The sequence below is a fragment of the Emydura macquarii genome, unplaced genomic scaffold (assembly GCF_026122565.2).
Source record: "Emydura macquarii macquarii isolate MOO-44397 ecotype Brisbane River unplaced genomic scaffold, CSIRO-AGI_Emac_v2 contig_1768, whole genome shotgun sequence".
NCBI lineage: Eukaryota > Metazoa > Chordata > Testudines > Chelidae > Emydura > Emydura macquarii.
In genome coordinates, this window is record NW_027131905.1 from 1,096,880 (window position 1) to 1,113,847 (window position 16,968).

General features: G+C 38.9%; 1 protein-coding gene across 2 annotated transcripts in view; it reads left to right on the forward strand.

Moving 5' to 3' along the window:
• Window positions 1-16,968, forward strand: part of EVC (EvC ciliary complex subunit 1) — an 82,819-nt gene that overhangs the window by 14,558 nt on the left and 51,293 nt on the right. For both annotated transcript variants that reach the window (XM_067556409.1, XM_067556411.1), the window contains exons 4-9: window positions 300-532; window positions 2,214-2,298; window positions 6,203-6,301; window positions 10,164-10,301; window positions 12,958-13,116; window positions 15,841-16,057. In XM_067556409.1, the coding sequence (XP_067412510.1) occupies window positions 300-532; window positions 2,214-2,298; window positions 6,203-6,301; window positions 10,164-10,301; window positions 12,958-13,116; window positions 15,841-16,057 (931 nt within the window). The remainder of the gene's footprint in view (window positions 1-299; window positions 533-2,213; window positions 2,299-6,202; window positions 6,302-10,163; window positions 10,302-12,957; window positions 13,117-15,840; window positions 16,058-16,968) is intronic.

Consider the following 16,968-nt stretch of genomic DNA (forward strand, 5'->3'; position numbering starts at 1 on the left):
ACTGAAATCTTCAGCAGTTCACATAGGCCTGATCCAGTTTCCACTGTAGTTAATTATTTTCCATTGACTTGGGCCCAAGAGACATTCAGCACTGTGCAGAATCTGGCCCTAAGAAGACAATATGTTCATAATTTTGTAGTAGAAAAGCATATTTTCCAGGCAAAAACGTAAGAAACAAATTATGTATAGACATTTTGTTATGTACAGTGTTGCAAAAAATTGTGAGAGTATCCGGTATTCCTGAGCTGCTCATCTTAATATTATTCTGTATTAACCATGTAAATTTTCTTTGTCCCTAGCCCCTGGCAGATGGATCATCCAATCCATCTTTGCATGAGAATCCAAAGCAGGCTGTTCTGCCTAATCAGATAATGGAAAATTCTACTTCAAGCAGCCTTGGATCCCTTAGTCATGGAGACAAGGAGGACTGTAGTTCATCTACAACAATACATTCTGCAACTAGTGATGACAGATTTCAGGATCGAACCTTCCTGAAAGTGACATGCTTCCCTGAAGTTCTGACTTGTGAGAGGTAAAGAAACAACTTAAAGTAAAGATTGGTCATTTGAAAACATGCTTTTTTTTTTTTTTTTTTTACAAAAACTGCTAAAGATCTGGCATGGATGAAAAAATCAGGGTTCTTAAATCCATGTGTTGAAGACATACACTCTGTACATAAAATCTTAATTATAGGAAACTAAACCTTCTTGGAAACCAAGGAAATTGCACACTATTGTTGCAAATTGCTTTACTTATAGAATTCTGGGGAAAGGAGTACAGACAACAATAGCATTGTATAACAGCATTGTCATGAGAAAAATCCCTTTTTACTGTATTGCATTAATACTACAGTATTAGCTTTGAAAGGCTGGTGATCACATAAGATCCAATCCTGCCAGGTGCTGAGCATGCTTTCTACAGGATGCTGAGCCCCTTTCCACTCCCATTAGAATCATTGAGCGCTAAAAGGGTTCAACCCCTCCCTCCCCCCCCCCCGATCAGATCCACAATAGGCAACATTTTCAAAAATCCCTAAAACACTTCTGGCTGAAAATAATTTTGCTTTTATTGCATCTCTCACTTCTAACTGCACTGATGATATAATCATTTTATTGTCTTCATTGATTTCAGTCTTTTAAAATCAGGATGCAAGAGCTTTTCGACCTACTCAGGATCTGTCTCTGGACAGCAATTTTTTTAATATACTAATAACTTAGGGTTTGATTCTGTCATACTTATTCACACTGAGTAGTTCTTTACCTCATCAGCAGTACCACTGACAGACATGAGTAAGGATGTCAGAACTGGGACCTTAATGCTACTAAGCATAATTTAGGGCCAGATTCAACCCTTCCTTACACTGACAGTACCTTACTCTGCAGCACAGTCTAATGACTGAGCTGCATCCTGCAAAGCGTCCAGTAGACTATTCCCAGCCCAGTGGGACAACTCACATACTTAACATTAAGCATGTGCTTAAATGCTTTGCTGAATTGGAGCCAGAGTGCTCAGTACTTTGCAGGATCAAGCCCTATAGCATGGATCTTGGAGGCAGGAACTCCTGGGGGCCTATTTTGCCCATATCAATGGGGGCTACTCATTCTGCATTAGGAAAATAGGTCCTTGCTCAGATACCATGGTGATGGCCATGCTGTAATAACCTGAATAGATTAGGAGTTCTAATTTTCACTCTGCCACTGAGTTGCTTTGTGTCTCTAGGCAATATCAGTGTTTACCTTTCTGTATCTCCAGTTGCAACATAGGGAAAATGAAATATGTCACAGGGTGGGATGTGAATTACTCAATTAATGTCACTGCAGCACAACGGGAGATGGAACACATTAAATATTAAGTTTTATTATTATTGTTTTAAATTACAGCTTCTTTTCTGTATTCTAGCCATCCATCCATATTGTTTAGCCTTGTTGTTTATCTGAAGGTTGCTGTGTCTCTAATGTGTTAAAGCATTCTCTTTATCTTTCACTACATAGCATTTTGAAATACTTTTGTATTAAAAAAATTGCAATATAAAAATAATTGAATTGACTGTCGTTCCAGGGAATTGCTTTTGTGAGAATTCAGCACTTACAAGAAAAAGGAAACTAAAATTACAAGAGTGTTACCATTTTCTATCCGTTCTAGTTTTTTAGTGGCTCTTTGGCCTAGTATAAGTAGACTGCTAGTAATTAATTTTAAACCTCTGCTTTGTTTAGTTTTGATGTTAAGCTGTGCCTGTATAGTCTTCTTTTGAAAGATCTGCTTCTTCTTGATACCGAACTAAGAAAGGAAAAGCAGGTGGTAGGTACAAATTTCTTATTTATGGCCATTTGATCAGAACATTTGAATTAGAGAGGGGAGGTCCTTTAGAAAGCGTAGGGAATAGTCAACATAATTCACTCTGGCTATCAGACTGCATTGAGGAAAGTATTTTTACTGCACTGTATTTTATTTTTCTGTACATCATGAATATATATGGACTCAATACAAGGGTGACTGGGTGAAATTTAATGCCTTGTGTTATACAGGAGACCAGTCTAGATGATCTAATGGTCCCTCCTGGCCTTAAAAAACCCCACAAGTTTATAAATGTTGAGTAAAATGTATTATTCTATAGCATGTAGAAAAATAAACATTTTGTAGATACATTTATGTCCTCAATTGTGTGTGTTAATGTATTGCAGTGTTAAGGATTGTGTATTCTGTATTTAATGTGAAAAGTCAATAACACATTCATTATCACTGTGATGGGCACAATCACCCTGATTCAGGATGGTACAGAAGCCAAAGTACCTCCTAATTCCCATGCATGGGCTAACCACATCACAAGTCACAAGAGGAGAGCAGCCTTCATTGGGTGGAGCGTGAGCAGACAGTGTGGGATGGCGCTTAAATTCTGCCTCACAAGGCATTGGGCAGCACAACTGTGCTGGGGCAAAATGGGAAGTACTCTGGTATTACAGAGGATTATTTAACCCTCTGAGAATCAAAGCTGAGTCTCTGGTCTGCTCCAGATACGCAGCACCCATTTTTCAGAGCAGATTGTAAAGCTACAATGTAGCTCTAAATAAATCAGAGGACTTTCTTGCTACCACAAACAGCAAATATGTTCATGATTTGTAGGACAGAGTCACTATTCTGTTTTTAAAAAATAATATATACAAAAACTCAAAGCTATATTCTTCTCCAATGGAGAGAAAAATGGGACTTGACCCCAATTTAAAAAGTGGATGGGGTGGGAGGAAATAGAAGAGGAAAGAAAAAAAAATAAAAACAGCCTTTAACGAGGGAAGGACAAACAGGGCAAAATGGACTTCTGTCATTAAAATAAAAAAGTAAGGCTTTTTGTTTTGGTTTGGTTTTTTTCCCCTAAAATGAAGACTTGCACAGGGATACAGATATGGTACAGTACAGAATCCTTGTTACTGTTTGGGTGGGGGTAAACTGCCTTCCAACAGGAGTGTGTAACCACTGCCCTTCATTTAAGTTAGTTGTAAGATGCCATTCAGCCAGGTAGCTGAAACAATAGGGGCCTCCAACCAACCACAGGCACATGTCACCGAGGGCAGTAACGGCCAAGAGTCAGAATAGGGGCAAACCTGGGCCTGGGAGTAGCACAGGAGTTCATAGTCAGGTTCAGGCCAGGGTTGACACCAAAGGGGCGAGGCCAAGCCAGGTTTCAGTGTCCAAGTGAGGAGGCAAAGTCCAAATCAAGCCAGGCATTCAAGGGCTTGAACAGTCATGGCAGTTATAGGAGATCCCCACCTGTTGCCTGGACACTTCTTGGAATGCCTCTTGGATTTATATAGGGCAGGGAGCCAATCAAGAGTCATGGGGTTGCTGTCAGTCAAACCTTTGAGGTGGAGCTGTCCACAGTGGGTCATGGGAAGTGGAGCACACAGTGGTTACAACTGCTGCTAAATGGCAGCCTGGCAATGCCAGCTGCCTGGTATCTCTGCGGGCCTGGGTTCTAGATCCAGCCAAAACAAAGGCACATGGAATTTGAAATAGGTGGGCAGAGAGCTTATGTTGGGTATTGCTTGATGGAGGACTCAGGACAAGCACTAGGAATGTGGCTCTGAAGAAAGCTAGGAGAGAGCTTTTGATCTAAGTGGGAAAAGGCCTGAAACTGTGAGAGAGGATGCTATTTCTTGTTGTTTGATTCGTGCAGTGTTCAGGGAAAAGGGGCATTGTCCAGTCTTTGTAAATAAACAAGATTACATCAAACAAACACCTGATTTCGTCAGCAGTTTGTCCTGTTAATTGGAGCAATCCACAAGACCCTGAATTTTTAGCTAACTGCTTAGGTCAAAAGGGAGTAGCATTACAGCTATAGCCTAAGTCAGGTAATCAAAATGCTGGTATACTTTCCCCCTCTAAATCTCCAGATGCACATATGTCAGGAACAAGTAAATCTGATTAATGCAATGAGCATGTTCCAAGAGGCAGCCTTTTCTAGACAGACTTTTAAACACCCTTGGAAAGGGGGGGGGGAACCAGAGTAAGTCTGGGGGGTTGATTTGACCCATTCAAATGTCCTCTCGTGGTGGGCTCCTCCTTATCTTCTTAAAAAGGCATCTGTGGGAGAGACTAAAAGAATTCTGAGATCAGCATCTAAGATGATCTTCAGCTTGTTGGAATTAAAAACAATGAATTTGATCTCAAGATCAATAACCAACTTGTGCACGGGGCTAAAAGTTACAACATCGTGCCATACTATTACAGAAATCTTGAAAGAGCTGATTAGACCATTTGGTTGCTGACTAGAAGCGCCTGTGTTCCACAAAAGGCAGAGAAAAATCTTTGAGTCATAAAACTGCACTCTTGAGTAGTAAGAGTTGGTTTTCATTAGTAGGCTTTTGGTCCAAGGTGCAGTGGATATTTTAGTCTTGAAGGTTCCATTTTTTGCTTTCCTGGTTAATGGTTCTGAGAGTGAAGTCTCAAAGAAGGAAACTTCCATTTTGACTTCATTTTCTTCACAGTTTGCTGTAATTCTGATATTTTTCAACAGCATTTGAAATCTTAGCATTTTTGTCTTCCGGTTTTATTTTGCCTTTGATATCCAGTGTCAGTAGGTGAGGTACAAGAAATCCACTCTTGTATCTTTTTCCAGCCTCCTGAGACTTGTTTTACCAGCGAGTCTACTGATAAGGTTTTCCAAATTCTATTCAGTTGGAATGTTGACTTGGAGAGCCCCTCCTTGCATTATTTTCTGTTAGCAAGGAATACATCCCTGAGGATTTTAATGGCTTCGCCCATTTTGGATCCAGTGTGCTTAGATTTCCCTTTCTTCTTGTCCTTTGAAGCCCCAGTAATGGCAAAGAGTTTGGAATTCAGCCATCCACTGTTAACTTAAAGATTTTACAAAATATATATTGAAAAAGTGGAGGTTTGTATGGCATCTGCTTGGTGTAAATGAGACGGTCAAAAACAGAATCCTATATCCTGCTGTTAAATTGAACACATTCGAACAACTTTATTCATTTACTTTCAATATTAACATTAAAAAAACCACAATAGTCCATTTACTCTCTTTTTTCTCTGGCTTTCAAGGAGATAAGTGGAAGGGATTTGGGTGAACATTCTGTGAAAGGTTCAAAATGTAATTTGTTCTATTTTTGCTTTTGTTGATATTGTGATCAGGGAAGTTGATTAGAGTCTATTTAATTAAAGGTCTGTTTTAAAAAGATCCTCCCAGAGCCTTGGATGGGCATTCATTGATTACAGATGGTATAAACAAATATATTTGAGCAACCTCAGGATGGCAGCTTAAAGGTGAAAGCATTTGTGAGGACACTACAGCTTGGGTGCATATAAAGTTTTAGAAAAGATCCACCCTACATTGAGCATGCCATTGTGTGATAGCTACTCAAAGCGGAGACATGGAGCCTGATGTTTATCAGTCACTTTGGTATCCTCCAATGAAAAGCCCTGTGTATGCTTTAGATATAAAAAACTACCTCAGTCTTTGTAGGAGTGTATGAAGCGTAGGAGATACTGGAAGATAATGTTATCCAAGGCAAATTCAAATTGGGAAAGTTTCAGCTTGACTATTTTAGGTGTAAGTTATCATCATTGCTATTAATACATCTTCACTTACAACTCATCCTCATTAATATATGTAACCAACAATGATTACCATAGTGATCTTATAAGTCTTATCAAACTGATTATGTTTTATATTTATTTCTCTTTTTTTACACAGGTATTTATTCAGGTTCTCAGAACATACCTCACTGATTTTTACCTTAAAAAGAGGATTACTGAAGATGTATACCGGAAGATCATTTTAACGCAAGAAACAGTAAGTGTCTCCATTTTTTTAATGTTTCAGCCAACAGAAAATAAAAATTAATGCAAGCAGTTTGTGAAAGTTTAGCAATGTGCCCCTGCTCTATTGATCTCATTTATATAGAATAATGTCATTTTTAATGTATTTCCAACTTGCCTCTTTTTTGGGGGTGGGAAGAGGGGCAAAAGGAAGTGAAAGAAGTGATTGCTGAACCCCAGTAGTGACTTGTGCATAAAAGCTTGTGGTTGAATCTCTGTCTGTATGAAAAAATAGCAATTACTACAGTACTGTCTCAGGTCTGTTAGGAGAAAAGCCTTTTTCACAGTTTAATCCTGTTTGGAAAATAGTGTTCCAAACCTCAGCCAGCCGCTCAATAGAATGAATGATCTCTAATTGTAAATTCATTATCTGGGCCCACCTATTATTGTCAATAACAACTTAGTAGGGGATGCAGTACCTGAAAGAAATTCCAAGCTGTTATCAAGAAAATGTACCTATTTTTCTCTGTGCAATTGTTCTTCTACCATAAACTTTATCAGACTTCAATTCTGGGACTGAGGCTTTTCAATCTACGCATTTATAGTTAATGTACATTGCTGAAAGCTGCTCTTAGTCACAATTTGGATCACATTATGTTTGTGAGATTAACAGAAGAGAAAACGTGGCACAGCACTAAGGATAAACTGCTAGGAGGTTACCAGCTGTGCCTTACTTTTTAAAAAAAATGAGGTAGTTAGTCTTTGAATTAAAATCTCTTGTGTTACATCAGCACTAGTCAGTAGGGATGAGATTGATCATACAGCCTCACAGTCAATGGATTAACACTGGAGGTCTCTATAATTCTGTCTGACAGAAATCCATTGAGATATAGGCTGTGTTTAGAGCACTTCCCTGCTTTTGATCCTGAAGTTTAATATTAAAGTTAATCATATTTACCAAATGAAAAGAGATTCAAGGAATAAATCCTTGTTTCTGCAGGTGCTGGATAGTGACAAACTTTAGACAGATGAATAGCACAGGGTAGGCAACTTCCATAATATCTCCTCACCTTTAGTTAATGATGTTTGAAAGAACTGGTCCCTTCATTCATCTAACTGAGCAACTGTAAAAAACACATCAAGTCCTAAATATTGCTTTTTATCTGGGGCAGCCAATGCAGGTTGGTAGAGGCTGGGGAGGAAGGGTACTCCAATTGTTTAGGACTCTAGCCTGAAACTTGGAAGAGCAGGGTTCAGTTCCCTGCTCTGTCCCAGACTTCCTGTGTTATGTTGGGCAAGTCACTTAGCTTATGTCTACACAGCAATTAAAACCTGTAGCCAGCCCATCCCAACTGACAGGCTAAGGAATTTAATTGCAGTGTAGACGTTTGGGCTCAGGCTGGAGCCCAGGCTCTAGGACCCTGTGAGATGAGGGGGTTCCAGAGCTCAGGCTGCAGTCTGAGCCTGGACGTCTACACTGCAATTGAATAGCCCCTTAGCCTGAGCCCTGTGAGCCCAAGTCAGCTGGGCCCTCAGGGTATGCCTACACTGAAATGTAAGCACAGGATTAGCAGAACTTGAGTTAGCAGACTCAGGGTTTGTTAACCTAAGACTTTGAGCATCTATCCTACACTAACCCCAGGCTAGGAATTGTTGAACCTTGGGTCCCAACCTAGGGCTCCAGCACCTCAATTGCATTATGCAGGCCCAAAGCCAAACACCCATATCCCAGACCTCTCCGGAAATGTGCCCACTCTAGCCCTTTGCTTGCAGTGCAGTGTGGAACACCTGACTGTCCACCAAACTTGACTGTCCAGAGGACAAAGAAAGTCAGCCCATGGAATTGTGGGATATTTTGGATGGACTCTTAGAGCACAAGTCCAGTGGGGCTGCATGTACACTGCAAAGCATGTCTGACTCAGGCTCAGACTCTCCACCTTCCTGGGGTTCTGGGACCCTGGGTCTGAGTCCAGGGTTAGCCTGATTTCTTTAGAGATGAAAGGGGGTTAGGCTTGAGCCTGAGTTCGAATCCTGGGCTTACATTGCAGTGTTGACATACCCTTATTTTCTCCATGTCTCAGATCCTCAGCTATAAAATGGGAATAATAGTCTCAATGCACACTGAGTGCATGAGGGTGGTAGATGTATGATTATCATTTCCCCACCCACAGATCAGACCGCCACAAAATACTTAGCATTTGTCAAAATGAAAGCCAAGAAGTTTTTCAGTTCTCAGTTACCTAAATAAATAAATAAGCAGTGTTATTCCATAAAATCTGAAATTTATAGACAAAAAAAGGGAAATTTTCATGAGAACTTCCAATTTGCTGAAAAGCAGTTTTCTATTCAAAATGCTTCCAGTGTCTGTCTACTTCGAAGTGGACACTTGCATAGCTCAGAAAACCACAATCACAGCTGGGTCTATTCTTTTCCTCAAGTAATAGACGTGCAGGTTGTAATCTACACTGTTGCTTCTCTCTCTCAACACCTGTTCAACATGGTGCTGAAGGGCTTTGGTGGGAAAGCAGCTAAAGAACTTCAGGCTCTGGGACTATCAACCCAGCACATTTCAGAAGCAGTTGCTCACATGAGGATAGATTTTTTTCAGAAGAGCTCAGCTCCCATTAGTCACCTAAAAAATAGGAACTTTGGAAAATCTGACCCTTATTGTGGCATTAATGACCACAGTTTTTCTAAAGGGATCAGTGTCTAGTATGATGAGCCTCTTTTGGGGAAGAAAAAAAAATCTAGCCACTTATTTTGATGCCTAAATGGGAATTGAGCTCCTGCCAATCTGGCCTATAATATTTTAAAGATGTTATAAACATTGCATTGTGGCATTGCTGAATGGAGAAGGCTGATGCTAAAAGACTGTCTGCATAAAGGGAAAATTACTTTGGCAAGGAGCAATACTGCTAGTATTAGCAGAAATATTACATTTAATATTATATTTAATCCTGCATTGGCAGGACAGTGGACAAGATGCTTTGCTGTAATAACCATTTGTTATCTCCACATTCGCTGATTCTACGTGAAAGCTTAATGGGGTTTTGATAATAGCACATTTTCAAGGGTCACTAAAATGTTCTTTAAAACAAGATATTAATGTAATTCTTTGAGAGACAAAAATCACATGATACAAAAAAGCTTGAAAAAGAAGGCATGTTTGTGAAAACGAAGAAGTATGCATCTCAGTGGCAATGAGGATGAAAGACTGAGTTTGTTTTATTAAATCTGTTGAGAAGACATTATTTCATTGAAAAGTATTTGCTTATAAACATTAAAAGGCAACATTTTCAAGTGGCCTCTAAAAATGCACTTTACAGTTTTGGTAGGTGTAACTGTGTTTATCTGCACATGCTAACCACCTGCAATTGTACACATGGATCAGGTAGTCATACACCTACCACTCCCAGCCACTGCTTGTGCATTTCTAGGGGTCAGTTAAAGATGGGGGGAGCCAAAATTGCAATCTTCTGGAAAATACTTGTGAGTGCACAAATGTGAAGACTTGGATCAATGCTTACTAATATCTAAAGTCAGTATAAATCAACATCGGGCCTGATTCTCAACTCACACTGGTTTAAATTGAGTTAAGTGGAGTTACACCTGTGCAAAATAAGTGTAAATCGGGGCAGACTCATGCCTAATGTTTTCTCTGCAGTACCTAGAAATAAAATGTTTGAACATGTCTGTTGAATTTACTTTCATGAAGAATCATGGGCAAGGCGCAAACTCTCTAATAAATTAGTATTTTTCAAATAGAAGCAGGGTGTATTTTATTATTTTACATGTAATACTTTTGGGGGGAGGGGAGGCGGGGAGTCTGCATTTAATCAAGTCAGAACAAGCTATGTGTAAAACATATTTTTATTTTTTATTTTTTATTTTTCCAGGATTTGGAAGAATTACAGAAACAACTTACCTCCAGATTACTGAGTACTGAGACGTCAGGCGCTCGTAATTCAGAGTATCAGACCTTGGAAGATTTAGAAAGGAAAGAGAGGGAATATTCCGAACATCTAATAGATAATGTACCTATATCATTTTTACTCATTATATTTGTAGATTCACACTGTTCTGTTGGTGAGGAATCAACAGTTTTTTCTTTGTGATCTCTACTCCAGGATCAGTGTTTTAGAAGTCCACTGATCCTGAAAGCACGCGTATATTCGTCTAGCAAAGTGTTTCTAACTCTGGCCAGCAATTAGCATCTTTCTTTTCTGAACACTGGTTCTTGCACAGGACATAGAGATGTCAAATGCTTATTACTTTTTGGACTAGTAAAATATTTCAAGCCCTGGTATAATGTGAGCTGTTGGACCTTATCACATTCTTATTATAATCTTACTTTCTTTCCCCCAACCTTAATCTTGCTACGATTTTAGCACCTGATATATCTCGTGAGACACTCAGAGAATTAGTTATTTATCTTGAAAGATTACTGATACTCTTTTATGTAAAAGATATTTCAGTAAAAGGTGACTTGGAATTTGATATAATAATGTTATAGATTAATGCTTTATATCCCAAGATTTTACATAATCTTTATCTTCAGCATTGATATGAGGTGTTAGCTTTATTTGTTCTCAAGACAAAGGCTGTTAAAACCATGTTGGAACTGAAGTGACATTAGAGTGGGGTAAGCAGGCTGATTGTTGGAATTAAGTTTTCATTCTGAGTGCATTTCCTGTTTTTCAAAAATGCCATTTAAATAAACCATATAGGCACTGACGCTGAGCTCTTTTATACCCATTTGATGTCAGTGGGGTTCTACTTGTGCAATGAAGACAGAATTTGTCCTGTAATATTTTTCCTTACATCTGATGTTCACTTGTGGTGTGTAAAGTATGCGTGATTAATTATACCAACTGAAAAAGTTAGTGTTACTAACACTTCAGTAACTCTTCTGGCTACATTGCTTTGCACAGTGTAATACCTTTAAAGTGCTTTTAAATGCGAAAATATAATTTGACTGTTGACATTTGATCCTCATGAAATGCTAATTTTTCAGTTCAATAGCACTAGTTTGTCAAAACGAATTCCTGAGCCAGGAAACCTAAAGGAGGAAAAACATCCCATTTATCTAATCTGCTGGAAAATAAGAGGAGAATCTCTCAGACATCCCCCTCCCCCTCCATTTAAGTGAATGTAGTGTTCATGAATATGAGAGACCAGTCATACTGGCTGGCTCTCTAAGCTACCACACACTGATATGCCAGTGCACTTCAGTCCTGACTTGATCAGCCCCTCTATCCCAGCTTTGGGCCTCTCTGACAGAGAAAGTAACAGTCATTCTGACGTGTCAGGTAGTTTGTGAAATGTGCCAGTGTGAACTTCTATGATTTTCTTTTTAATCTCCATTCCTTTCACTTAATAACAAATGTACAGCTGATGGTGGTAGAAGCATATGATGTTTCTTATGAGACTGTGAAGGCAATTTTTTTAAAGAACTTATTGTTTAATATTCTACACAGCTAGTCATGTGTGAAACTGATATTATTTGTGTCAGATAGCCTTACTGAGCTCCATGGGGCAGACCATTAGCGGGTGTAAATGGTCATTTAATGGATGTATGATGATTTACATCAGCTGAGGATTTGTTCCCAGTGTAGAGTTATTCATCACCCCACCGTTACTATACTGTGGAAAGATTCTCATTGATTTCAGTCACAGCTGGCTCAGGCCCTTCAAGAGCTCCTCTCTTCCCTCAATGCTATAAGGTTTTTCCTTTCCTCACCCTACACAGCAGAGTGGCACCTCCAAAAACACCTAGAATTTCTGAGTACAATTCTTGGCTGTTTTGGGGGAGATTTAGTAGCACAAGTCGAGTTGAAAATCATCTCCCCCTTAATTATTAATAATACATATTTATGATGATAGCACCTAGAGGCCCCAGTCATGATTGAGGCACCATCGTGTTGCAGCAATATAAAACAATTAGCTGGATAGACACTGCACAGACCCAGGCCCATGTCCTGGAGAGCTTACAGTATAAGGCCGTGATGCTACAGATATATATGTGCTTATCCATGTAAATAGTCCCACTGAAATCAATGGAATAACTCACGTGTTTAGAATTAAACTTGTGCACAGGTATCTACAGGATCAGAGCTTAAAGCTGGTTCTTTATACTTACAATTTCTGGGAAGTTCATATAATGTTTACAACCTGAATAGCTAGAAAAACAACAAGTGAAAAGTTTTTGAGTTTAAAACTAAAATCTTGCTAGACATGCACTCCCATGCTGCAACTTAGTTAATAAAGTAACTTCTTAGAAAGATGACATTTTTATTATCCTTTCTTTTTTGTCCGTTCTCCCCTCCCATTCCCAATTGTACTAATAAACCTGTTTTAGTGTGTTGTGTGTGGGGAATTCTTTTAAATATCAATCTTAAATAAAATTGTATACACAGACCTCCATCAAGAGTCAGAATTAGCCAATAGGTACTATACACTGGTATCTGACATTACTAAGGGTGCATCTCTATGTTTTAAAAGAGGAGATCTCTGTGAAAATTGTTTTGCCAAACGGTGGTTTTTTTAATGGCTTCATCTCTAATTACAATGATTTTCCTCCCATAATAGAGCATCTCTCTGTGTTGTAGGGTAATTAACTTCTCAGGTTTTTAAATATATCTGTTTAAAAAGGGGGGAAATAATTTATGTGGTTTACTTCTTACTCTGCAGATGGAAGCTTTCTGGAAACAGACAGACAAAGCCCAGCAGATTCTCCTGAACCAATCAAATTGCTCAAGTGCCAAAAGAGGAAAGATAATGATGAATCTGACTGAGGGAATGATTTCAGTGGAAGGGTTATTAAGCAAGTCTCAGGATATGCAGGCAATGGTAAAGTACAAGGGAAGGGAAAGCTGAAGGGAGACTCAAACAGTCAATCCTAACTCAGAGCAGTATGAGAATATGTAATGTTTATGTCAGTCCAAATTTACGAATTAGGTAGGCAACTTAACAACTGTGGCTTGTTTGCTTTAAATTGTTATAAGGAGACTAGTTTCTTGGTAGTTTGTAAAAACTCCTGTGAGTGTCCTCTCATCACTTTGATTTTTGTTCTGAAAACATGACTATGCAGTCATGGTGAAACAAAAATGCTCTGCAAGATTTTAATGTGAGCAATGAGCAATCAAGAGCACTACACCTAATGCTGGGGAAGGGAAACATTAACCTGAGCATTAAGACATCTTTTTAAAATGTATTTATTCCTGGATGGCCATACTTCAGGTTAAGAAGGGTTCTGACTGCTCTCGACTTCATTTGGAATTGAAGACCCTCAGCACCTTCTAGTAACCTGGCCTTGAGAGAGGGAGCAATAACATTTACAAGTGTTTTAGTTTTAACACAACAAAAAACACATACTATTATGCATATTTAACATGTCACCAGGCCAGATCCTTCTCAGTTATACAAGATATTAATTTGAAGTAACTCCACTGAAATCATTGGAATTATTTTGGATTTACTGAAGTATAAATGAGATCAGAATCTGGCCCATAATGGCCTTTAGATATATTTCTTCACCCATCAAATATTTAGTGGTTAGTAGCTAATGAGTTATGATCGTGCATTGTAAGAGCCAAGTAAAACAAATGACCAACATTGGCAAATAATCTTTGTAGGTAGTCTGTCTGCACCATGGTCCACTAAGCTTCCATAAATGGATTTTGTTCTGTTGTGCCCAGTTCAGTAAAAAAGTGTTCAGTCTAAATGGATTATTTCTTATGTTGGGATCCAACATTTAACAAGTTTTTCTATCTGAAGTTGCCTTCATGGGCTTTCTAGCTCTTTGGAGAAGGGCCACTTTTTCCTTTTGTTACAGTAGCTACCAAGGGTCACCCTGTCTGGAGTGGTTCATGACCATAAGTGCCTACCTCAAGTCCGACTGTCAAAAACAGGGCAGATGTCCCAAATTGGTGGTATATTCTATAATTAAACTTCACCAACTGTATGACAAATGTGAACTCCTGGATCACTAGAACAGTCTTACTATGGGGTCACAGACAGTCCCCTTAAACTCTCCAGTCTATCTTGCCACCCAGGCAACCTGGACTTACAGATAAATGGCCACTTCCACCAAAAAAAAAAAAATTAAAAAAAAAAAAAAAATCACAAAATAATCAGTTTGCTCCCAGTCCCAAGAGACCAGTCATTTACCCCAGATCAATTTGTATCTTAGATCTTACACCAAAGACAATGCCTGTAGCCAATCCTGTAATAAACCTTTAGATAGTTTATTAACTAGGAAAAAAAAGATTAGTGTTATTTACAGGTTAAAGCAAGCACATTTATACACACAGGAACCATCTATGGTTCCTAAAGATGACAGAGATGTGGTAATCTGTCAATTCAAAATATCCCCAGGGTGGATTAGGGATAACCCTGGGGGATCTCTGCCTTTGTTTAATGTCTCTGGCTCTGTGTGAGTTCAAACGGCAAAGAGATGATAGACTTTCTTGTAACTTTGTTTTATATTTTTCATTTGGCCTTCCTGTCCATGAGATGAACTCCCTTGCACATAGTATTTCAAGATGTAATACGGTAATTCACCAATCCTTTGTATTGTGATGTAACTCAATGGCCCGCTTAATCTTGATAGGCCTCCTTAATGGGGTGGGGGGAAAGAGGAGACACACATGATTCCTGTGCCTGGGTTCAAAAGTTCAGAGCAAACACTTTTAAAGATATAAAGCAAAACTTAGATACTTCCTGATAGCATGGAATATAGCCATTACAAGTTAGATTAATACATGCAGCAATTTTACAAGCACTTCATAGAGAGTCCAAACACTAACTACATTATTTGAAGACTAATACCTATTTTGAACAAAACTAACATACAGGTGAGCTGGTTCCAGCTATGAGTTGTCAGTTCTTAGCCAGAGCTGGCACTTGGTTTACCAGAGTCACACAACCCTCCCCGGCTCAAGCCATTATATAAACACCACTAACCTGAGATGCAAGATTTCTTAGATGGGTTATGGATCTGCGTTTTGCATGCCATGGTGCAATGGAAGTTGTCAGTCTGTGTAATGGCCTTTATTTTTCAATATATTTACTGAGCTACACTGTTTTGTATACCTTCCACAATCTCAATGTATTAGGATTCACTGTATGTAGTCTGATAGCAGCGCTCATTTTTAAATGAAAACAGACCAGTTGGTAGTGTTTCAGGGGAAAAAAAAAATCCTTAGATCTTATCCTTTTGCTCCATCTAGTGAATCGTTTTCTCCTCAGCATCAGGCTATTCTGAACATGGAAATGTGTGATGCTAAGTTATTATTCATGTTGCTTCATTAATTTTAGATTTATTTTCCATTCTTTAATGAGTCAAGAGGCCCTGGATGGAAAATGTAAACCACTTTGTTTAAATCCTTTCCGTGGCACAAGGAGCACACCCAATCAAATGAATGGGTCTTTAGAGGACACAATTTGTCTAGTCTCACTGGTTTGGTCTCGTGCATCTTTCAGTATTGAATGAATTAATGAAGGGCTAAGCATGTTACAGAGATTCAGCACTCTGCCTGCACTTAATTTTTTATATAGCATTTTTGTTTTCAGGACATTCAAGAAAGAATATTTAATTGGGAGCTAATGGTGAAAATGGTTGACTTTTTGAAGACAAAGATACAGGAAGAAAGTAAATGTAGACTCAATGCTGTATCTGGCATATTGGACCAGTTAACTATAAAGAGCAACCTCTCTGTTACGCAGAAGGAGGAGCTTTTAACAGGCTTGCACAAGGCCTTCTGGGAGCAAGTAGCACATTACGATAATGGTGAGTACTTTTTAAACAGACATTCCCAGCTTTTGTCTTTAAAATTCATTGACCTATGAGCTTCATTTTGTTATCGACTTGTCTTACTTTGCCATGAAGAGTAATAGCAGTACATGAATTCTCATTCTTTAGAGAAGCGTACTAATGGATAAACGAGGAATACTGGCCCAGATGCTCAAAGGAATGGAAGTGAGAAGCCTAAATACCTTTGAGGATCTGGACTGCTATGCCTAGGAAGGGTATATGTTCTGGAACAGGAAGTTTTGGAGTAAAGCCATCTAGGCCTTGTTCCTAGCTTTACCATGGACTTGCTGTGTGGTCTGTGTAATCTCTGTGCCTCATTGTGCCCATGTATAGAATGAATAAAAGTCATATTTACCTCACAGGGGTATTGTGAGGGTTTTCTAATTAATTTTCATTAAGGGCTTAGAAATCATTGGATAAAAGATGTTCATAGCCTCAAAGTTTAAGGCAGTGGTGGTTGTACAAGTCCATCTCCTACCAGCAGATGGAACAGGAAGGTTTAAAACAAAAACACAGTTGTGCTATCAACCCTTTATACAAGGCCATTTTGGGCTGATGAATACAATTCAGTTCCTCTCTCTATCCCCCTGTGGTTAAAATGAGTGTTAAAATGAAGCTGGTTTTATATGTAACCTATATTTGAAAGTAAATATTTGCTGTCTTTGTTAAATAATTTTGATTCTAGCATGGTCAGTCTGAGGCAACACCCCTCGTCTGCTAGCAAAGCAAAGCTGTGTAGTTTTTCTTAGGGTAAGTGATGCTTTAACTGCCCTATTGGCATGTTGTACGTGTCAAAGCTCTATGAGCTGAATAGCCTGAATGTAAATAGTCTCCCGGAAGAGTTGCTCACATTCTCAGCCAGGTTTGGACTGTGAGTTTTGCCATAT